Here is a 25,433-nt window from a genome sequence, read left to right on the forward strand (position 1 = left end):
AATCTCAGGGTTGTATATGATAACACATGTAATCTGATAATAAATTTAATTTGAACTTTGAAACGCCAACTGTTTATTCCTTTTCATTGATGCTGCTTGACCTGCTGATTTCCTGCAGCATTTTGTGTTACTCACGACTTTATATAGTTTATATAGTTTTGTAACATGGATTGATTAAAAACACTGATAAACATAATTTCATGCTGTAATGAATTGGTGAAAGTATATGTTAGTGGGCAGCGGTGGTTACTGGGAAGCTCCCATTCTAATTCTGTGTTAGCTTGGCAGGAGGCATCTAATACTTCCGTGTACACACAAAATACTCTGCAGATGCTGGGGTCAAAGCAACACGCACAACACGCTGGAGGAACTCAGCAGGTCAGGCAGCATCCGTGGAAACGAACAGTCAATGTTTCAGGCAAAAACGAAGGGTCTCGGCTCAAAACGTTGACTGTTCGTTTCCACGGAAGCTGCCCGACCTGCTGAGTTCTTCCAGTGTGCTGTGTGTAATACTTTTGTGTATCTGAAAGTATTAATTGCCTAGCATTTTAACGCATCTTTTCAGTGTCTTAACTAGATGGTTCCTGAATGCTTAAAAAAATTCAGTAATTTAATGATTTGTAATTTGCCTAAAGAGGCCAATTCAGATTCTATAGAAAGAGCAAGGGCCACCCGAGCAAGTTTGTTAATATTACAGCAAGAAACCTGGATCAGAAATCCCACCTAGACTTTATTTTCCAATTTTAACAGAGAAAAATCGACATGCGATTGGCACCAAATACTCTGCAAATCTTTGGAAAAATGAGGAATTGGTTCAAGGAAGAACATACACCCTTTAAGGAAATGTTATGGAAGACATATGTTGATTTAAAAAAAACAACTGACATTCCCGTTCTTGATAGAAATGACTTTTAAAAAATAAATGGATTAATTATGACAAGGCAATTAGTGTGTAACATTAAAGTTACACATCTTTATATACACTCACAAACGTTGTTTGTAAAGGTACTTTATGATAGACTTGTAAATCCTATGCCTTACACTCTTGCTGAAATAGTGACATGGACTTTACACCAGCCAAAGGGAGAGAATGGAGTGAAGAAGCAATTATATTAAAATGTATAACTGACAAGATAACATTGGGCTTAACTACAGCATCAGCAATTGGAGGATATGGGTTCAATTCCCGCCACTGTCTGTAAGGAGTTTGTACATTCTTCCTGTGACCATGTGGGCTTCCTCCAAGTGTTTTAGAATTTTCCCACATTTCTACACAAGTTACTAATATGGGTTAGGATTAGTAACTTGTGGGCATACTATATTGGCACCAGAAGCAAGACAACACTTGAGGGCTGCCCCCAGTACATCGCAAGACAGTTGGCTGTTGACACAAACAATGCATTTTACTGTATGTTTCGATGTACATGTGACAAATAAAGTTAAGCTTTCATTTTTAATCTTTTACTTGTGGTCCAGTAATATCCTAATAATAGAGCATAATTCTAAAATTTACTATTAAATTTAAGGGGGTTGCAAAAACAAAGACAGTTTATATGTACAAAATCTTTGTTTAAAAAAAAAATAAAAGTTGAAACGTTCAAGCTGTTGAAGCAAACCAGACATTGGTCTTCATAAACAGAGGCAGACAGCATATGCACAAGTAGGTTGTTCTAAATCATTACAATTGCTGATTAGGCTTCAGATGGAGCACTGTGTCCAATGATAGACACAATAGGGTTTAGGAAAATGTCATAGACTTGGAAGGGATTCAAAAACAGTGAAATGGTTCCAGGGATGAGTATAGCATTTCAATTTGTACAGTGGTCAGAAAAGCCTGGATTTTTGTCCTTGCAAAGGTTAAGGGGAGGTTAGAAATAAATATGCTGAATGATTTTGTTAAAAGTTTTATTTTCATATGTGTATATATCTAGGGTACAAATGCCATGAAAGATAGCTTTCTGCAACAGTAACTGTGCAGTGCATTACAATAAATACAACACTAATAGTAATAACTACCATGCTAACCTCTGGGATATATTATATATACACACACTAAAATATGACAACTTAAATAGGTTAGCTTTATTTATCACATGTACATCGAAACCTTTGGTGAACTGTGCTATTTGTGTCAAATCAAATTAGTGAGGATAATGCTGGGGGCCAGCCTGCAAGTCTCGCTTCTGGCACCAACAAAGCATGCCAACTCACTGCACCTAACCCAGAGGATTTACTGGGAGAAGACTGGAGCACCCAGATGAAACTCCATGTGGTCACGGGGAGAGCATTCAAACTCCTTACAGGCAGCAGCAGGAACTGAACCCCAATCAGTGATTGCTTGCCGCTGTAAAGTAACTTGCTAACAGCTACACTACCATACCATCCCCTATACTATTCCCTTGGCTGGTGTAAAAGCATTGGGTGAATTAATCAACCAAGACATACTTTTCCAAACAAATGGTAAAGCAAATAAGGCAAAACTATTTACCAAGTCAGTAGTGAGAAGACACAGACGTAACACTATTGGATAAAATAATTGTAGACAAACTGGGAAAGAATTATTCTTAAATGTGGTGAGCTATGATAATCTGAAGTGCATTGCTTGAAGGGGTGAACTGAGGCAGAATCGACAGCAACTTTCAAAAGGTTTTGGATAAATATTTGAAATGGAAAATGCAAGATTATCAGATTATAAGAGCGCATAAGCAGGGGTTGGGAAAAACTGCAGAGCTTTCAGCCAGCTTGCATCTGCTAAAAGGCCAAATGGTGAACGTTTTTTCTGCACAGTTCTTCTTAAAGACTGAATTCAAGAGTTCTTTGCTCAATGCCTATAAACTCTGACAATAGACAATAGGTGCAGAAGTAGACCATTCGGCCCATCGAGCCTGCACCACCATTCTGAGATCATGGCTGATCATCTACTATCAATACCCGGTTCCTGCCTTGTCCCCATAACCCCTGATTCCCCTATCCATAAGATACCTATCTAGCTCCTTCTAGAAAGCATCCAGAGAACTGGCCTCCGCTGCCTTCTGAGGCAGCGCGTTCCACACCTCCACAACTCTCTGCTTGTACAAGTCAACAGATCAGTGAGGGTTTGCACTCTAGCCTGCTATTGTAGATCCACATTAACCAGTAGGCAAAGCAAGAGCAACTTGCTGTTACTGTTCGGATCAGGAGGATGTCCCTTTAGAACAGAAATGGGTAGGAATTTCTTCAGCCAGAAGGTGGTGGCTGTGGAGGCCAAATTATTGGGTATATTAAATAGAAGGTTGATAGGTTTTTGATTAGTAAAGGTAATAAAGGCAATGGGGAGAATGGGGTTGAGAGGAAAAATAAATCCGCCATGATGAAATGGCAGAGCAGACTTGGTGGGCTAAATAGCCTAGTTCTGCGCCTAAGTCTTATGGTGTAAACTGGTAGAGTTGCTACCAATGAAAATACAGCATCTATCACTGGTGAATAAAATAAGCAACTCTGGTAGATCACTGCCAATTAAAACAAAATATAATCATGAACTAATGAACCACATGTTATTAAAGGATGATGATATAGTACAATCTCACTGTGTACCTGAACAACATTTTCATACCCACATTATCTGAATGACATGCATCATGAGTTGTTTCACAGGGGGAAAAGATGATGAGGTAGGTCTCGAGCATGAAGTATTTTTTCTAATTTATGCTCAATATTAGTCCCAGTAATATCTTTTCTCCGGTATGAATGTTGCCCTAATCAGCTTTACTGTATTCTGCAGCAGTTTATTGCTCCTGTTACATGTCATGATGAAGATAAACACAAATTTCAACATGCACCATCTGCAGTGGATGTGCTTCACAAGACAGACTGAGCTGTCACGTCATTTTTGCTCATTTTCCAGTATATGCAAGTATGACTGTGCACATTTCTCATCATAGGTTTCAACACACACAATAATATCTGTAGTGAGAATATTGTAGTGAAAAAGAAATTCTTACTCTAAAGAGATGATTCAGTATAGAAAAAGAATCAACATACATTAACATTGAATCTTGCTTTTTCTTGGAACAGGATTTTCATAGGTAGTGATGTAACAAGGAGGACAGCAAAGGAGAGGGAAAAAGACAATAATAATAAAGAAAATGGAGCCAATGGAGACCAGGTGAAAGGTCTTCACAAGATTCATGGTATGAAGTCAAAGCTGATCTGTATTTGCAGGCTGCATGTCAATTCCTACACATGCAGCCGCCAAATGGGTAAGCTGGGCCATCATCTTTTAGATTATGTGTCACTAGACAAATGCTTGCTCCATTCACACAATAATGTACAAAAAGATTTCAGAAGTTTGGCTTTGATATTCAAACATGTTAAATTGACCACACTCCTCATATCTGGTTAAATTTTAAGCAAAGCTGGTCTATACACAGAAGTTATTTTACCATCTATTCACACACTCAAATCTGTTCACTTCACTTTAGCATGTAGATTTTGAATGGTAGGTTGTTTATATTAAAAGGTTTAATTGCTGATAGGTAGCTTAAATGAAGTGGCTTTAAATGAGTAATGGAGTTTAAGCAGAGTTTAACTCAAGTACATGAGGTCTGAAAAATTAAGCATGTGAATATTAAACATTTTTGCTCATAACTACATGGATTCATTAAACAAGTCTTTACTAAAATGAATTGTATTCAAAACTTCGCTTAATGGTACAGAAGGAAATAAACTTTTGAAACTCACATTCAACTATTCCTTTTTTTCCTGTGCTCAATAGAATTGAAGTGGAAAAAAAAGTATAGGGCTGGTAAGTTCAGCATCTTTATCTACATACCATGGCTTGAGACAAACACTGCATCGTCACATAATTGCAGTAATGAGCAGATGTTTTCTGCAGAGGTATAAAGGATACAACTTCAAAAATGAAACCAACCTATTTGACCTAAGTATATAAAAATCATAGTGGCCATTTAATTGCAAGCCTTGAAGGACAGAACAACGTAGAACCGATGAGTACCAATTCAGAGTTTCTGATGGGCAAAAAATGCCTTGGTTTCTCTACACACTGGATTAACACAAAGTGGACACCGTAGACTCAACTGCTTGGAAGAAGTTTCTGCTGATTTTAAATGAGTGTTTACCAGATCTGCCAGAGCCTAGAAAAAGACAGTGAATCATTAGTGCAAAATTTCAACACTTTTACGCGGATAAAGCATAAGAACATTACCAAGTTTCCACACGAATATTTGTATTTCTACAAATAGCCCTCATTTTAAGCATGCTTCTAACCATGGCATCAGGTGCTGAAGGTTAGTGCTATATCCTCAACAGCAAGGGTTCCCAACCTGGGGTTCACGGACCCCTCAGTAAACGGTAAGGGTCCACGGCATAAAAAAGGTTGGGCTTTCCTGTTCTACATCATATGGACTAACAAATGCTCTACTCTTGACTTCTAATGACAGATGAATTAGAAGTCCATTCAATCTCTACCTTTACAATTAAAGCTTGTTATTTTTAACTAATTATCCATTAGGCTTTTCCAGAGGGCATTGAAAATTAACCTCAATGCTGCTTTCATTGGTCATATAGCAAGAGTGACTAATTATGATATTAAAAGGCACTAAAGTCAGAGGGTGTTGAATCTGTGGAATTCGTTATCACAGATGAACATGGAGGCCAAGTCATTGGGTACATTAGAAGCGGAGGTTAATAGGTTCTTGATTAGTAAGGGTGTCAAAGGCAACGTGGAGAAGGTAGGAGAATGGAGTTGTGGGCGATAATAAATCAACCATGATAGAATGGTGATTAAGATTTGTGGGCCGAATAGCCTATATCATCCTCCATGTCTTAGGGTCTAAAGCAGGGGTTCCCAACCTGGTGTACATAGACCCCTTGCTTAATGGTATTGGTCCATGACATAAAAAGGTTGGGAGCCCCCTGCCTAAAGAAACACAGTTTTATGATAATTTGGCAGATGACATGGTCAAATTTGAGCACAAGGCCTTTGTGTTGAATGGTAAAGAACCACAGCAAAATATTTAGCTGTAATATGAAGCTAACCTTGCTCGCTTTTGAGTTAGGGCTGACCCTGTTCATTACTCGGTCGATAGTGGAATACAAACTGAGATGCTACAAGTGATTATGATATCACAGGGCTTATAAGATAACAAATTACTCTTAAAAAAAATGTTCAAAGAAATTTATTAGGTATTTCTTAGACCATAAGACTAGAAACCATAGGAACAGAATTAGGCCATCCTTCTCAAGCCCATTCTCCTGCCTTCGCGTCGTAACCTTTGATGCCCTTACTAATCAACAACCTATAATATACCCAGTGACACGGCCTCCAGAGATGCCTGTGGCAATGAATCCACAGATTCACCTCCTTCTTGCTAAAGAAATTCCTCATCTCTGTTCTAAAGAGACATACCTTCTGTTCCGAACCTGTGCCCTCTGGTCCTAGACTCACCCACTAGAGGAAACATCTTCTCCACATCCACTATCTAGGCCTTTGGCAGGTTTCAATGAGATCCACCCTCATTCTTCTGAACTTAAGTACAGGCACAGAGCCATGAAAAGCTCCTCAAATGTTAACCCTTTCAGAATCAGAGTCATATGCCAGGAGATTTGTTTCGTGGCACCAGTACATTGCAATACATAAAAACTGTAAATTTCATAAGCAGTGCAAAAAGAGAAATAAAAGGTAGTGAGTGGATGATCCTAGGATCATTCTTGTGAACCTCCACTGGACTCTCTCAAATGCCAACACATCCCTTATCAGATGAGGACACAAATCTGGTCACAATACTCCAAATGCAGTCTGACTAATGCCTTATAAAGCCACAGAGCTTACAAAAACACGATGCAAATAAAGTGACTCCAAGAAGCAGTCACTGTTGTATTGTGGGAGTGTAAAAGTATTGCTCTGCCAAAAGGACACAAATTTCGCAGGCTTACAAGTAACAGATGGCAATTCATCTGCTATTTGATAGTTGATATTATCTGTGAAACTAAATCCCACTGTCAGTTAATGCAAGGTCAGAAAATAATTGAGGCAACTGTGAGCCTGTCTTAGTTCTTCAGGAAAATCAAAGATATGAACGAAAACTAATTCCTTCGGGTGCTCTATTTATTTATTTTACCAAAGTGAAAAGCTTAAGGCATGAGTAATCGACAGTAGTTTTTTTTTAAATTCCAATATGTCATTAAATGACCTATATGTTAGTGTTACTGCAATAACACCAGTTTCACATCTCTTTTAATTTCCATACTTCTGCTGAGACTGAGCTGACAGATATGTACCGAGCAAGGTCACAACATACATCGGAAAACTGAGACAGGTGGCATTGTTTATTGCTTGGCTCTGCTCAGGTTTCATACATCTACTTGAAACCAACGTCATAATATATGGAATAGGGTCACAAAGAGCAACATGGAGCAGAGACAGAGACGGGAATGAGAAAGAGATCCAGAGTGAAGAGAGAGGACAGCGCACAAATGAGGAAGAGGGAAAGAACTTAGAACATTCCGGCAAAGTACAGACCCTTCGGGCCATAATATTTTTCTGATCTTTTAAGCTACTCTAACATCAATCTAACCCTTCTCTCCAACATAGCCCGCCATTTTTCTATCACTGATGTGCCTATCTAAGATTTTCTTAAATGCCCCCTCTATTTCTGCCTCCACCACCAACTCTGAAAGGATATTCCATGCATCCATCACTGTGTAAAAAAACTTGTGTCTCATTTCCTCCCAATACTTTCTACCAATCATCTTAAAATGATGTCCCCTCGTATTAGACATTTCCGCCCTGGGAAATTATTTATGGCTGTCCATTCGATCTATGCCTTTTATCATTTTGTACAACTCTGTCAAGTCACTTCTCGACTTCCTTCACTCCAAAAAGAACAGCCCTAGCTCACTCAACCTATTCTCCTAAGAACGTTCTCTAGCCAAGACAGAAAAACAACCAAAGAAAAAATGTAAACTAAGAAAAAGAGGCAGCAAAGGAAAACGATAACAAGAGACAGCGAGTGCAGGCTGGGGGTTGGGGTCGCTATACTAACCTTTTTTTAAAAACCTCATGTACTTAGGAAATTTTATAGTCCATTCCTAAGAATTCTCACCATTACCAACAAGCTCTGAATGTATTACCCTTTATCAAATGAGAGTATACCAGGCCAAATTTACTTGTCTGGTTCTGGAAATCTAATTTTGTATAGATTGTCATTTCCAAAGATACTTATTAAAATTTCAATACTGCTTAAAAATAATTACTGTTCCATTTTAATCTTTATGTAAGGGGTTCCTTCTTTTATGATACTGCATAGGCTAATTAAAATGGCTTCTTTGTTATGTTAACTGCTGGGAAAGTTCTCTCGCTAGCAGCTTGTTTGGGTGTTGTTTGGGTTATATTGTTGATAAGAGAGCAAACGAACCAATTGGGATAGATGTTATTCTTTCTATTGTGTAAGTTATTGTGATGCGTGGATTTTTGGGCAGAAGGCGCGATGGACAGAGAGAGAATGGACAAGGTGCTGTGAGCTGGCTAACGGGGTCGGACCCCAAGCAGGAGTCCGAGGTCCAGGGTCTTCGATGAGGAAAGTGGAGACGGAGACAGACTCATGTGGAGCGTCTGGTCGACCACCGTGGTTGGTTCCAGGTGGCAGGTCGAGGTGGTCAGAGGGGATCGAATGGTGAAGAGAGGATCGTTATTAGAGATCCAACTGTTGTGCACGAAGAGATTGAACTTCAATAAGTGTGGCGCCTTTTATTTTCCTTTTATATTTTATCTATTAATTATATAGTTCCAGTAATACCTATAAACTGTAATTCATTTAATCATATATGGTGTATTATCTGTTATTTGGCGGGGTGGGGTACATCACACAGCATCCACATAAACTTAATTACCCAGTTTCGTGGGGCCGAGGGCTGTTTCCCTAGATGACAGCGAGTTGAGCAACCTTGAGGCTTGCCAGGGGGATACATTTATTCTACACCCTAAGGCGTTGGTTAAAAATTAAACTTTATTTTCTGACTTGCTGTCTAAGGATGGTGAAACCATAAGACATGGGTGCAGAATTAGGCTATTCGGTCCATCATACCAGCTCTGCCATTCCATAGAGTCACAGAACACTACAGCTCAGGAATAGGGCCTTCAGCCGATCTAGTCCATGCAAACTATTATTCTACCTAATCCCATCAACTTGCACCTCTATATCCCTCATGGATTTATCCAAACTTCTCTTAAATGTTGAAATCAAATCCACATCCAACACCTCTGCTGGCAGTTCATTCCACATTCTCACAGTCTGAGTGAAGAAGTTCCCCCCTCAAGGTTCCCTTAAGCACTTCAACTTTCACCCTTAACCTACTCTCATCTCTAGTTCTCATCTCACTAAACCACAGTGGAAAAAGTCAGCTTGCATTTACCCTATCTATACGTCTCATAATAGCTGATTTATTTTCTCTCTCAACTCCATTCTCCACGTCCATTCTATGTAGGCTGTTCAGTAGGTTTCTATGAAATCACCTCTCGTTCTTCTAAACTTCAGTCAGTACTGGCCATTACCATCAAATGCTCCTCATATGCTAACTCTGTCACTCCCAGGATCATTCTTCCGAACCTCCCTCTGGATCCTCTAAAGCCAGTACTTGTTTTCTTGAATATGGATCCAAAACTGCTCACAATACTCCAAATGATGTCTGACCAATGCCTTATAAAGCCTAGGTATGTTAGCCTTGTTTTTATGTTCTAGTCTTCTCTAAATGAATGCTGACATTGCATTTACTTTGCTTATTCAATCTGACTCAACCTGCATGCTAACTTTCAATGAATCCTGCAATAAGACTCTCATGCAAGTCCCCTTGCATCTCCGATTTCTGAAGTCGTTCTCCGTTTAGAAAATGCTTCAGGGAAATTGTTTGCTTCCAATGTTATTGGAAACCACAGCTCCTCAAGAACCGAAGCCTATGAAAAGTGGAATCTAAGCCTTAGTCGAAAGCTTCAAGGTCTGTAATGAGCACTTGAATGTCATCGAAAAACCGAGGCCAGACTCATCACGGGAAACAAACTTCTTTTGTAAACTATACACAAAGGAAGTACCTTACCTTAATGAAAAGCTTATTCCCATTTAGTGATTCAGCTCGCCTAATATTCTCCACGCCGCACTGAAATAAATTTTATGAAAGAACAAAAAAAGTTAATGATAGTTAAAGATTTTTTTTAAAAAAGATTAGCTTTATTTGTCACATATACATCAAAACTTACACTGAAATGTGTCATTTGTATCAAATCAAACCAGCAAGAATTGCGCTGGGTAGGCTGTAAGTGTCACCATGTTTCTGGTGCCGACATCTCATTAACCCTAACGTACATCTTTGGATGGTGGGAGGAAACCACAGCACCCGAAGGAAATTCACATGGTCACAGACATAACATACAAACTCTTTACAGACAATGGTGAGAACTGAACCCCCATAGGTGAAAGCTGGCATTGTAAAACGTTGTGCTAACTGCTATGCTACCATACTGCTCAAAATTACATTATAAATTATATTGTACATTATAGTTACACTGAAACACCTCACTGAGACCACTTCTACCTTTACAACAACTTGCCCAGCTTCTCTTTATCCCTCAAGAGGACCACAACCTTGTCATTAGGTTTGGAAGCTTGCATGCCTCAATGACCCAATGGCTGGAGTCAGGGCTTTATGCTTTGGCTCTTGATAGGGTCACCCATGCCAAACAGGTCAAGTGGTCTAGGACAGACTAAGAGTGGTCCACTTGTCTTCCAGGTTTAGAGGTTCAGCTCAGGACCAACAACTCTGACCGGCAAAACAAAACTGCTATGGAAATAGCAGTGAAGAATCCTTCTACATCTGGGTGCAACAGTTTCCACCCAGCACTTGAATAACTGACCGTAATGAAAACAGAGAGGAACCTACTGGCATTAAGAAGGAAGCCTTGAACACCGCTAGAGATGGAGGATCTTCATTGCTGCCCTAAACGCCAGCAGCGCAACAGGCCATAAGTTTGCAACCGCTTGACTTTTATCAAACAAGATGAGCAATAGGTCATCACACTACTTACCACACAAGTCACAGTCAGCTTGGGCTGTTGAGTGGGAAATAATGTTGGATTTTTTTCTTCATGTATTTTTACACAAGATATGTGTGTAGACTTCACTCAATTTGTCGATGTGCAAATTGGTGAAGGTTAAGTGTATAGTCTGCCACAAAACATGAGAAAAAGTAAACCACATGGCTCTCCCAGGCTTCTTCATTCAATAAGATTATGGCTGATCTGACTTTTCCTTTCTGTTCCCTGTAATGCTTAACATCCCACAGAAGAAATTTTCTCAGCCTTAAATATAGATAACGATTCAATTTCCACAGACCTTTGAGGAGAGAATTCCAAGAATTTACAACCCTTTGCAGAAGACTTTTTATTCCAATCCCATAATTTTCAGCAAAAATTCCACCGAGATAGCCAGCTTACTGTATTGTCACAGCACTGATCATTGTCAATTCCCCACAAAAGAAACCTGTACTTCTAATTAAAATGAACAATCCACACAAAATGATATCTTGCAAACCCCCTGCCAGCTTACCTCATTGGCTAAAAGTTGAGCGTATTCTATATCAAGTTCATGGAGTGTTTCAATATGATCGCTAGTAAAGGCTATGGGGACCAGCAGTAAATTTTTCTTTCCCCTCTCACATAACCCTTTGATCGTATCATCTGTCGAAGGGCCAAGCCATGGCATAGGGCCGACCTGTATATAGAAATGCATCACGGATAAAGTAGTTATCCTTTCAGCCTTAAGAACTATTGCACAATGTTATCAGTTCAAATTAGTTGTAATTCTTCCTGCTGCATTTGTGACAGATTCAATGTTTTCATATAAACATATGTACAATACTGGCAGATATCACCTGTACACCTGCTCGTTAATGTAAATATCTAATCAGCCAGTCATGTGGCAGCAACTGAATACATAAATGCATGCAGACATGGACAAGAGGTTCAGTTGCTGTTCAGACCAAACATCAGGGTGGGGAAGAAATGTGACCTAAGGGACTTTAAGTGTGGAATTGGTGCCAAATGGGATGGTTTGAGTATCTCAGACATTGCTGACACAACAGCCTCTAGAGTTTACAGAGAAAGGTGTGAAAAACGAAGAACATTCAGTGAGCAAAAACGCCTTGCTCATGAGAGGGGTCAGACTGGTTCAAGCTGACAGGAAGGCAACAATATCTCAACTAATGACATGTTACAACAGTGGTGTGCAGAAGAGCCTCTCTCTGAACGCAGACATCAAACCTTGAAGTGGGTGGACTATAGCAGCAGATGACCATGAACAAACACTTTAGGTACACAAAGTACCTAATAAAGTGGCCACTGAGAAGATCTTAAGTCGGTTAAATAACAATAATGAAGAAAGTTATTGAAAACTCAAGTAGAAGGTTACCTTGGACTGCCACACCAGCCTGTAGGGGTTACTGAAATTTAGTGTTTCCATGACTCTTTGAACGGTTGCTCCCACTTCCTGAGGGTAGGGGTCCCCTCGATTCACTACCTAAAATAAAAACAATGCCAAACTTGTTGTTTTAGATGCTGAGCTTTGTTCAGTTGGATAATGAGCATTCAGTATTTACAATAATGTGGCACAGAAATCCTGATAAGAGAACAATCTGAAACTTGAACTCTGTTTCTCTTCATAGATCCTTTCTGACATCCAGAGTACAGCAAAGATATGACTGTAATGAACAGGTGCAGAGTGGGTTAATCAAGACATTGCCTGGGATGGAATGCTTCAATTTACAAGGGTAGACTGAGTTTGTTTTCCATGCATCAGAAGAAGCTAAGAGGGAACCTAATAGTACAAAAAGTCATGAGACTGAAAAAGTCTTTACCATAGCAGAGGTCTCTAATTTTAGAGGCCTAAGAAAAAAAAGGTTTGAAAGGGATACATGGAAAATATTTTTACCTACAGGAAGGTTACAATCTGGAGAGTGCTTCCTGAACTGGAGAAGGACGGTGCTCTCCATAACATTTCAGAAGCCCCCAGATGAGTATTTCAATTGCCAGAGACGTAGAAGTTTATGTATTATGTGCTGGAATATGGGATTGGTATAGATAAGATTCACAGGCATGATGGGCCACAGGACTCCATTCTGTGCTGTATCACTGTTTCTCCCTATTACTATTTCGCTTTGTATCAAAACACAAAATCTAAATTCATTATGTAGGAAATGCTCAACATGTTGGCCCATTATGCTTGTACAGCATCAAAAAGAAACAACTCAATTACTTGGACATTCAGCAGTTTATTTCGAAGCAGCCTGAACCAAATCCCCATCTTCCCTTCAGCATGCAATTTCTTTCTCAAAACACAGAAGTCCATTCAAGTTTCATGCAGAATGTGATAATGAAAAATCTCCAGATGCTGGAAATAGAGTCAAAAGAGCCAGCAATTCATAGAGCACTACAGCACACCAACAGGCTCTTTGGCCTATCTAGACCATGCCTCTAGTATGCATTATGATCAGAGATTAAGGGAGCTAGGGCTTTACTCTTTGGAGAGAAGGAGGATGAGAGGAGACATGATAGAGGTGTACAAGATAATAAGAGGAATAGATGGAGTGGATAGCCTGCACCTCTTCCCCAGAGCACCACTGCTCAATACAAGAGGACGTGGCTTTAAGGTAAGGGGTGGGAAGTTCAAGGGGGACATTAAAGGAATATTTTTTTACTCAGAGAGTGGTTGGTGCGTGGAATGCACTGCCTGAGTCAGTGGTGGAGGCAGATACACTCGTGAAGTTTAAGAGACTACTAGACAGGTATATGGAGGAATTTAAGGTGGGGGGTTATATTGGAGGCAGGGTTTGAGGGTCGGCACAACATTGTGGGCCGAAGGGCCTGTAATGTGCTGTGCTGTACTATTCTATGTTCTATGTTAAACTCAACCACTCACAAGAAGAGCACACAAACTTCTCAGAGGACACCCGAATTGAACTCCGAACTCCATGCCCTGAGCTGTAATAGTGTCCCACTCACCACAGTGCTAGCTTGGCACCCTAATTGAGTCATCAATCTTCCAGTATTCTTTGAATTGAATGTTTAAAGTACATGGGATTTTAAACACTTAATTCGAAGAATTAAGAAAAAATATTTATTGTTACAGAAAGTGATAAAAAAAATGATGGGCTTTCATCCAAATGGATCAAGGTTGTCAAATATTGTACGGCAATGTAGACTATGAGGACAAAAATGTGCCAAAAACTCAGCAAACTGTAATATTGTCTTTCCTGACATTTTTCACCCCTGTAAGTACAAGATTTGTTCAAGCCACTTACAGACATAGGCAATGAATGAGCAGAGAACAAAATAACTACATCAGCCCTTTTGTCCGGTGGAAATCGATCAAGTTCCTGCCGTATATGATCTGCAAAACACTAAAAGATAAAACACAACTGTTACTCACAATAACTTAAAGCAAAGACACTTGCCAATAATAAATATGGAATATCACCTATGAAATCAAAGAAAACTGATCAATTTGCTCCAAACAAGACATTTTTTAAAAGTACTGTCCAAAAATTTAAATTAACTGTAAAAAGCAAATGTACACTCATGGCCACTTTATTAGGTACACCTGTACACCTGCTCATTAATGTAAATATCTAATCAGTAACTCAATGCATAAAAGCATGCAGACATGATCAAGAGGTTCAGTTGTTGTTCAGAACAATCAGGAGGAGGAAAAAATGTAATCTAAGTGACTTTGAATGATTTATAGTGCCAGGTGGGATGGACTGAGTATATAAGAAACTGCCGATCTCCTGGGATTTTCACACAATCTCTAGAGCTTGCAGAGAATGGTGGGAAAAAAATCCAGAGAGTTGTAGTTCTGTGGGCGAAAATGTATTGTTAATGAGAGATGAGAGGAGAATGACAGATGTTCAAGATGACAGGAAGGCAACAGTAACTCAAATAACAGCGTGCTATAACAGTGGTGTACAGAAGAGCATCTCTGAATACACAGCGTGCCGAACATTAAAGTGGATGCACTATAGCAACAGAAGATCACACTGGGTTCTACTCCTGTACCTAAAAAAGTGGCTGGTGAATGTATAGGTGACTGACATTATCAGCTCTGTTATCTAGACTAAATTAAAACATGGTATCCCTTTAATTTTTCCAAGAGGACCACAACCCAGAGGGCGATGCTCTCATATGTGCCAAACAAGTCAAAGGGTAGAAGACAGACTAAGAGTGGTCCACCAGTCCCCCAGGTTTGAGGGTTCAGCTCAGGGCTAACAACCCTGACTGGTAAAACAAAATCGTTACAGAAACAGCAATGAACAGTCCTTCTATATCGGTGTGCAATGGTATTTCTGAGTTTCCACCGGGACTTGCATGACTGATTGTAGTGAAAGCCAGGAGGAAGCTACTGACATGATGAAGGAATCCCTGAACACTACAAGAGATTGAGGACCTTCAATGCCAGGGGAAAAACAGGCAGTAAGTAGTACTATCTCTTTAGTTGACTTCACAAAATAGGTTCCTGATTGAGTGCATATTGTACTTTTCAACTAGAGCTTTCATAGGTGGAACTATAGGAATATTACACCTCATAATGTAAACTAAAATGTTGTACTTGATGTCCAGCAGGAATGTGGCAACAACATTTTATTTCCTCAAATGCAAGTTATAAACAAGAGCAAATTGGCAAAAAGATCATATAATTTGTTGATCCACCTTACCTGAATTAATAAGGGATGTGTTGGCCACCTGTCTATAGTACTCCATTTCATCTTTGGTGCAATGCTCTTGCTATTATAATATCGATAAATTGCATTTAAACTACTCCCTAAAAAGAAAGTCAACAATCAAAGTCACAGTACTTCTCAACAGTTTTCAACCTGGTTAATCAATGTTCGCTAAGTGAAATGATAGGAAACACAAGTAAAATGTGTTTCATTTTAAATTGAGACAAAAAGTACAAGGGCTTTCATGCTTAGTTCTGCTAACAGTGAAGAAACTGTACAACTCATGTTTTTTAAAAAGCTATGTAGAGATACAGCATGTTAACAGGCTATTCCAGCCTGCGCCACCCAATTACACCCATGTGACTAATTAACCTAGCAAACCACACGCCTTTGGACTGTGGGAGGAAACCAGAGCACCTGAAAGAAGCCCTGGCATTCATGGGAAGAACATACAAACTCCTTACAGACAGCAGTGGCAATTGAACCCGGGTCTCTGGTACTGTAATAGCGTTACACTGCTAAGCCACCATGCCATCCCAATTCAGGTTCAAAGTAAATTTATTTTCGAAGTACATATACATCACCATATACAACCCTAAGATCTTTTCTTGCAAGCATACTCAATAAATCCAATGACCATAACAGAATTAATAAAAGACCTCAATCAACTGAGTGGACAACCAGCGTGCAAGTACAAGAAATAATAATAATAAATAAGCAACAAATATATCAAAAACATGAGATGAAGGGTCTTTGAAAGTGAGTTCATAGGTTGTGGGAACAGTTCAATAATGGGGAAAGTGAAGTTCTCCCCTTTGGTTCAAGAGCCTGATGGTTGACGGGTAATAACTGCTCCTGAATATGATGGTGTGAGGCTCCTATACCTTCTTCCTGAGGCAGCAGCAAGAAAAGAGCATGTCCTGGCTGGTGGAGGTCCCTGATGATGGATGCTGCTTTCCGTTGGCAATGCTCCATGCAAATATGATTAATGTTGGGTAGGGTACACTGATGGACTGATGGTCTGAGCCATATGCACTACTTTTAGTAGGGTTTTCAAGACAGAGGTGTTTCCATACCAGGCTGTGATGCAGCCACTCAGTACACTCTACACCACATATCGATCGAAGTCTGTTAAAGTTTTAGATGTCGTGCCGAATCTTTGCAAAGGAAGCAGAGGCACTGCTGCGCTTTTTTTGTAATTGCACTTACAAAGAACAGGTCCTCTGAAATGATAACATAGAATATAGACATCTACAGCGCATTACAGGTCTTTTGGCCCACAATGTTGTGCTGACTATGTAATCTACTCTAGAAATTGCCTTGAATTTCCCTAGCGCATAGCCCCCTGTTTTTCTAAGCTCCATGTATCTATTCAAGAGGCCCTATTGTATCCACTTCCACCACCGCCGTCGGCAGTGCATTTCACGCACCCACCACTCTCTGTGTGAAAAGCTTATCCCTGATATCCCCTCGGTGCCCATTTCCAAGCACCTTAAAACTACGCCCCTCATATTAGCCGTTTCAGCCCTGGGAAAAAGCTTCTGGCTATCCACACGATTAATGCCTCTCATCATCTTATACACCTCTATCTGGTCATCTCTTATCCTCCGTCACTCCAAGGAGAAAAGGCCAAGTTCACTCAGCCTGTTCTCATAAGGCATGCCCTCCAATTCAGGCAACATCCTTGTAAATCTCCTCTGCACTCTTTCTATAACACTGAGGAATTTAAATTTGCTGAACCTCACCATCTCTGAGACCCCCGATGAGAACTGGCAGATGGGCCTCTGGTTTCCTCCTCTTGAATTCAAATATCAGCTCCTTGGTCTTGCTGACATTGAGTAAAAGGTTGTTGTTGTGGCACCACTCAGCCAGATTTTCATTCCCCCCTGCTATACGCTGATTTGTCATCACTTTTGATTTGGCCAACAATAGTGGTGTTGTCAGCAACTTAAATATGGCATTGGAGCTGTGCTTATCCATAAAGTTGTAAGTGTAAAGTAGTTGAGCAGGCGCACACAGCCTTGAGCTGCTTCTGTGCTGATGGAGATTGTGGAGATGTCATTGTCAATCCGAACTGACTGTTCAGGTCGTTGTTCAGAAGGTACTTTCAATGTTATTTATTTACTTGTTATTGTTGTTATGTTATTTTGTAATTGCCCAGTTTGTTTTCTTTTGCATGTTAGTTGCTGGTCTGTGTGTAGTTTTTCATTGAAACTATTGTATTTCTTTCTCAGGGTAGAATATGGTGATAACAAATTTACTTGAGACTTTGAGTAAAGGGCAATAAAGTAAGAAAAGGATTCATGTGTAAAAAATCCGTGCTTTAAAACCCTCAAGGCTGTATAAATCATACTGTACTGGCAGCTCAGTTGGGTGGCAGTTACCATAATGCTATTTCAGTGCAAGTAATCACCAAAGGGGTTCAATTCCCGCTGCTATCTGCAAGGAGTTTGTATGTTCTCCCCTGTGACCCTGAGGGTCTCCTCCATTTTCTCCAATTTCTTCCCACATTCATAAGATGCATGGGTTAGTAAGTTGTGGACACGCTATGTTGGCACCGGAAGCATGGCAACACTTGTGGGCTGCCCAACACAATCCTTGTTGATTTGATTTGATTCAAATAACACATTTCATTGTACGTTTTGATGTACATGTGACAAGTAAAGCTAATCTAATCTAAAACTAACTCCATCTGTTCCATTTTCAAAACAAAATGTGTGATTCATTACAGTTTCAATAAAGGGGACAAATTATCATTTAGAATTGACACTAACAACATCAATTACAATTTGGCCCAATTGATTGAAAACCTATCTTGGCAGGAATAGGGCAAAGAGATGAATCTTTGTGAATCACAGGAATGGGAAAGAATAGATCTTTAAATTACAACCTCTGAACATGCTTGCACTGATAGGATTTCTACCAATTTGTTTCAATCTAGGAACAAAGCAATACCATTCTGTAACTGGTAATCCTCAAAGCTTTCTTTCTCCTGATTGAAATTATAGGTTTCTAACTCCTAAAGGTACCAAGAGTTGGAAACCTTCAAAAAGCTGTTACAACACAAAAGAATATTTAAAACAGCTGTCTGGATTTGACCAATTTTCTCTCCTCTTCTGCATTTTCTTTATCCAGTTATATATAGTTGGATGAAAAAACAGAACTTCACCCAGACAATGGACACATAAGCTGTGATAGGGAGCATGACTCAGCATAGGACATCTTAAGGGAAAAACACTGGATCATTACACATTCAGCCCAAGTTATTTTTCCTTCCATAAACTGGGAATATGGTATCTAATGTAACTTAGTGTAACATATTAACCTTGTATCATAGCTTCCTATTGTTTATTAGATCTCTAATATTTGAAGCAAACATAGGAATGCAAACACAGGAACTCTACAGTGATAGGCAACTTGATTAAAATGTTAAAATTCATACAAGTCAAAATTAAAACATAATGTTTTTGTGTTATTTATTTAATTGAGTTCCCTTATCTAGCTTTAGGACTGGCGTGAAGATCTGATCACATTTTAGGCCATATTTATACAAAAATAGAGAAAATTCTACAGTGCTCACAAACTTTCTAGCAACACTGTGAATCTCCCTGAACTTCACTCATTTACCATTTTAATACACATTGTAATGCACATTGTTATGTTTGAAGGACAAAAGGTATTGCACACCAACACCAAAACCTCATCCCAACTGTGAAGCATAGTGGAAGGAGCATCGTGGTTTGGGGCTGCTTTGCTGACTCGGGGCCTGGACAGTTTGCAATCATCGAGGGAACAATGAATTCAAAATTTATCAAGACATTTTACAGTAGAATGTCAGGGTTGCAGTCCGTTATCTGAAGCTTAATAGAAGTTGGATAATGCAACGAGACAATGATCCAAAAGACAAGAGTAAATCAACAACAGAATGGTTTAAAAATAAGAAAATTCATGTTTTGGAATGGCCAAGTCAAAGTCCTGACCTTAATCATATAGAAATGTTGTGGAAGGACCTAATGTAAGCAGTTCATGTAAGGAAGCCCACCAACATCTCAGAGTTGAAGCAGTTTTGTAAGGAGGAATGGCCTAAAATTCCTCCAAACCAAAGTGCAGGACTGATCAAGTTACCGAAAACATTTGGTTGAAGTTATTGCTGTACAAGGGGGTCACACCAAATTACTGAAAGCAAAGGTTCACATACTTTGTCCAACAAATAGATGTAATATATGTATCATTTTTCTCAATAAATATATGAACAAGTATAATGTTTTTGCGTTATTTATTTGATTAGGTTCTCTTTATCTAGTTTTAGGACTTATGTGAAGATCTCATCACACTTTAGGTCATATTTATACAGAAATAGAGAAACTTCTACAGGGTTCACAAAAACTTTCTAGCACCACAGCAGGTGCTGCAGTGAATGAATCACAAGAAGTTCTATTACGTCGTTAAGAAGGCACATTGTATTTTGGCCTTTACGAGGGGTGATTGATAAGTTCGCGGCCTAAGGTAGAAGGAATCAATGTTCGAAAACCTGCACAGCTCTCCAGTGAAAAATGTTATATCTGTTAAATAGGTGCTGTGGACAATTCTGATTTGATGGAGAATGGATGTGAAAGCACAGAGGAACATCTGGAAAAATTTCTAAAACGCTCATTCGCTGCTGTCGTTACTGTGCGGTCCGGAATCTTTCAGAGGATAGGCCTCAAAATACCCGGCCTTGCCTGCTTTTGGCGACCGAGAAAGAGGTCGAATCGCTCAGACAGCGATGGCGCTCAGCACTCAGTGTCGAAGAGCTGATCAGAGCTCGAAGTTTTCGGATGACTTAGAGTCGGATTGTGGACGGCATGGCAGGGAGAGTTTTTCTCCCTTCTCCCGTCTGCATGAGATGTGGGATATTTGAGAAACTTTGAACTTTACTGTGCTCACGGACTTCTTCATCAAGTTATGGTATTATGCACTGTTTAAACTATATGTTATAATTATGTGGTTTTGTTAGTTTTTTAGTCTTGGTTTGTCCTGTGTTTTGTGATATCACACCAGAGGAAATAATGTATCATTTCTTAATGTATGCATTACTAAATGACAATAGAAGAGGACTACGGGTCTTCATAATCTATTTATTTTTCAACATAGTCCCCTGCTGCATTTACACACTTAGTCCTGCGGTCATGGAGCATACAGGTCGTGGACCTCCAGAAAGTGCCCACAGCAGAGGTGATTGATAAGTTCATTGCCTAAGGTAGAAGGAGATGAGCTATACAGCTCTCATTACATGTACATGCAGTTCAACTCTTTGAGTGATTATGCACAACGTTTGCCGTTAATAACTTGTCTCCTTCTACCTTAGGCCACGAACTTATCATTCACCCCTGATGAGTTATTAACTGATGTGTAAATGTAGGAGGGGACTATGTTGAAAAATAAATGTGCTAGGTTTTCTAAAAATTGACTCCTTCTTTGTTAGGCCACGAACTTAGCAATCATCCCTCATATTGCCAAAAGGGCTGAAGTTTAAGGAAACAAATAAGGAGGTTTTGCTACAATTATACAGGGAATTGGTGAGGCCAGACCTGGAATACTGTGCACAATTTTGGTCACCTTACCTCAAAGCAATAGGGCAGCAATGGGGAAAAAGCACAGAAACTGCAGATCCTGGAAATTTTGAGTAACACAGAGAAAATGCTGGAGGAACTCAACAGGTCGGGCAGCATCCATGGAGGGAATGAACAGTCCATGTTTTGGGCTGAGACCCTTCATCACAGTAGAAGTGGAAGCAATCAATAGGAAACTTAACAGGAAATTCTTGAGATGAGAAGGCAAGTCAAGGCAAAGCAGCTTTACTCTGAATTCCTGGGAACTTCAAAGAATGAGGGGTGACATTCAAACAAGATTCTAAGGCAGGGGTTCTCAACCTGGGGTCTAAGGACCCCTTGCTTAATGGCATTGGTCCATGGCATGAAAAAGTTGTGAAACCCTGTCATGAGGGGACTTGACAGGCATGCTTTCATTAGTGGGAGAATCATCAACAAAAGGACGTAATTGCAAGAGGCCAGCCATTTGAGATTGATGTGTACAGAAATTTATTTGTTCGGACGGCAGTGAATCTCTGGAAATCGCTCACTCCTAGGAAGGATTTATAAGAAAAACACAAAATGGAGACCAAAAAATATTTGAATAGAATTGACAACTATAGGGAACTGGGGCCAGCACTGATCAAATTCAATGGCAGAGCCTGGTAGCCTACTCTTGTTTCCATCTTCATCTGTTTATGTGAAAAGTATTCAGATTGAAACTAACACCAGTTTATTCCACAAATTCATATCCTGATTAGATCCTCTGAACATACTGAACATCAGTTCAAAGAACCAACGATAAATCATGCTCATCATAAACCTGAATTAAGGACAAACTTGGCCATGAGCTTTGATAGCATTCTCTGTTCTTTTCATTTTTACACCAGAAATTAAATTCAGAAATTAGCTTAACACTAAAATGTAGCCAATTTTCTAAATACATAGGATGTTATTGAATAACATTTTTCAATAAGCATTACCTGTGGTAGAACAGCTATACTGAGGATACTGTGTAAATGCCACGGCTCGCTCAATCCCATCTTTCTCCATCTCCTCTACTGCTTCTTCCGTTAATGGATGAACGTATCGGAAGCCAATGTAAAATTTGTGCGGTGCTGAAAATGTTCATGTAAATCACTTTGTTAATTTCATCTAATGTAATTGGCAAAGGAAAAATTTAGGCAAGGGTTTTTCAAAAAAAGCTATGTTTTAATAAACAATCAGAAAATCAACTGGACCAGTTACAACTGAAAAGTTACAAGGTCTCTCCAGGTCAACTGCACTCAGTAAGTCCGGCAACATCTGTAGAGGCAATGGGATGGTCACTGTTTGGGTTGAGATCCTACGGAACACAAAACATCGATCTCTTTGCCACCACAGATGCTGTCTGAACTACTGAGTTCTTCCAGCTGGTTACTTTTGTGCTCCAGATTCCAGTATCAGTAATCCTGTGTGTCTTGATTAAAATATATCACAGGAAAGATCATGCATGCAAGAGAGGTAGAAATGCGTGACCTTGGAATACACTGCACCAAAAAAGAAATAGTAACACACCTTTTAACTACTTTTGAGAAAATAATTGACATATTACAAGCTCATCCAATGCCTGTTATTTTAATTGAAAGTTCATGCCATTCTTCCTTCAGTTAGTCCTGACGAAGGGTCTCGGCCTGAAACGTCGACTGCGCCTCTTCCTATAGATGCTGCTTGGCCTGCTGCGTTCACCAGCAACTTTGATGTGTGTTGCCTGTTATTTTAATACCAGTTTTCCAAATATAACCACTAGATGGAGCCAAGAGACAATCCTAAACCAATCACTGATCTAGATCTTGTGCACTGTAACATCCTACTGCCAAAAGTTTCTATTTGTTTTCTTTATATTCATTCATGAGTTCATTGGCAATTTAAGTGTTGATTGCTTATTGCTAATTCATACATTGTGATTCAGTGATAACACAGAAATAGAACACAAAACACTACAGCACAGTAGACCCGACGATGTTGATTCGACCCTAAAATCAGTCTATCCCTTCCCTCCCACATAGACCTCCATTTTTCTATCATCCATGTGCCTAAGAGTCTGTCTAGTGCCCCTAATGTATCTGCCTCTACCAGCACCGCCAGCAGTGCATTCCATGCACCTATCACTCTTTGTAAAACAAAACTTACCTCTGAGACCCCCCCATATTTTCCTCCAATCACTTCAATTTTCATTTTTAAAATCTTTTTATTGATACATAATCTTCTACAGCTATAAAATGATACAAGACTTCAACAAATTGATATATATATTTAATAAAGCTGAAGAAAAAAACTTAACAAAAAAGAATAATACATGATAATAAAAAATTATTTTTATAAGCAGGAAAAAAAGAGAACCCCAACTTAACTAAAAGAAAAAAACCCACTAACTACAAGAGAAAGAAAAAGAAAAAGAAGAGGAAAAAGAAAAAAAAACCATTGGGAACCAACTCCCGGAGCAATACGACTTACAATTTTAAAAAAATTTATATATATATATATTTCTCACACACACACACACACATATATGAGAAATCATCAACCACCAATTCACATTTATATAAAATAAGACTGGAAGGAAACTATACAAATTAATTCAAATTAAATGATAATATTTGGCAAAAGAGGCCCATCTTCTCTCAAAATCTAATCGAGGATCAAAAGTTCTACTTCTAATTTTTTTTCCAAACTAACACATAACATTACTTGGGAAAACCATTGAATTAATGTAGGGACAGAGGTATCTTTCCATTTGAACAAAATAGCCCTTCTTGCTAACAATGTAACAAATGCAATTACATGTTGGTCTGAAGATGAAATACCCTGAATATGATACGGAACTATTCCAAATAGTACAGTCAATGCATTAGGTTGTAAATTAATTTTCAGAGCTTTAGAAATTGTAGAAAATAAAGTTTTCCAAAAAGATTTTAATGAAGAATATGACCTATGATCTTTTTATTGATACATAATCTTCTACAGCTATAAAATGATACAAGACTTCAACAAATTGATATATATATTTAATAAAGCTGAAGAAAAAAACTTAACAAAAAAGAATAATACATGATAATAAAAAATTATTTTTATAAGCAGGAAAAAAAGAGAACCCCAACTTAACTAAAAGAAAAAAACCCACTAACTACAAGAGAAAGAAAAAGAAAAAGAAGAGGAAAAAGAAAAAAAAACCATTGGGAACCAACTCCCGGAGCAATACGACTTACAATTGTTACATATGTGACAAAATATGTGACTTACATATGTGACAAAATAGCCTCACCTCAAAATGTCTTTTACAGTTACGGTTGCCAACTTTCTCACTCCCAATAAGGGACAAAGGTAGCCGTCAAATCCCGGGACACTTTACCCCAGGAAAGACTACCATGACCATGATGCCTTGTGTGGGCACCTGTGTGCATGCGTGATGTGTGCATGCGCGTAGGTACCGATATTTTCCCCACAGATCGGTTTTGCCTTCATCTTCCTGACTATACTGTACATACATTATTTCTACTTTATATAGGCTGTGTATTTATCATATCATTCCTGTTTTTACTATATGTTAGTGTTATTTATTCTCGGTTTTATGTGTTATTTGGTATGATTTGTTAGGTTTTTTTTGCGTCTGGGAACGCTCAAAAATTTTTCCCATATAAATTAATGGTAATTGCTTCTTCGCTTCACGCCATTTCAGCACGAAAGGTTTCATAGGAACGCTCTACCTCAGCGGGGGAAATACGAGACAAGGGCAGTCCCGTATGGGACAAAGCAATTTAGCCCAACATACGGGATGTCCCGGCAAATACGGGACAGTTGGCAACCCTATGTTCAAGTTGAACGCTACGTGACAGGGAATGAGGAAAGGTGCAGCTGACTCATATCATTTCCTCGCGGCCACGTAGCATATGCTCTGCAGCCCAGTACCGGTCTGCGGCCCGGTGGTTGGGGACCACTGGTCTATGTTAGGAAATATTTTTGATAGTCTCTCCTTTGCTAAATAATAATTGTGAACAATTTTAAATTGAATCAAACAGTGATTCACAAGGACCTCATGTCTAGAGTATTTGCAGTTTTGGGAAG

General features: G+C 39.2%; 1 protein-coding gene across 2 annotated transcripts in view; it reads right to left on the minus strand.

Moving 5' to 3' along the window:
• Positions 1 to 510: 510 nt before the first annotated feature.
• fech (ferrochelatase) overlaps positions 511 to 25,433 on the minus strand; it is a 41,244-nt gene continuing 16,321 nt past the window's right edge. For both annotated transcript variants that reach the window (XM_063042663.1, XM_063042664.1), the window contains 7 exons: positions 22,313 to 22,447; positions 15,754 to 15,860; positions 14,344 to 14,442; positions 12,456 to 12,563; positions 11,595 to 11,759; positions 10,090 to 10,149; positions 511 to 5,132 (listed from right to left, as the gene is read on the minus strand). In XM_063042663.1, coding sequence (XP_062898733.1) covers positions 4,998 to 5,132; positions 10,090 to 10,149; positions 11,595 to 11,759; positions 12,456 to 12,563; positions 14,344 to 14,442; positions 15,754 to 15,860; positions 22,313 to 22,447 — 809 coding nt within the window. In that variant the 3' untranslated portion in view covers positions 511 to 4,997. The remainder of the gene's footprint in view (positions 5,133 to 10,089; positions 10,150 to 11,594; positions 11,760 to 12,455; positions 12,564 to 14,343; positions 14,443 to 15,753; positions 15,861 to 22,312; positions 22,448 to 25,433) is intronic.

Source organism: Mobula hypostoma, chromosome 3 (assembly GCF_963921235.1).
Source record: "Mobula hypostoma chromosome 3, sMobHyp1.1, whole genome shotgun sequence".
Lineage (NCBI taxonomy): Eukaryota > Metazoa > Chordata > Chondrichthyes > Myliobatiformes > Myliobatidae > Mobula > Mobula hypostoma.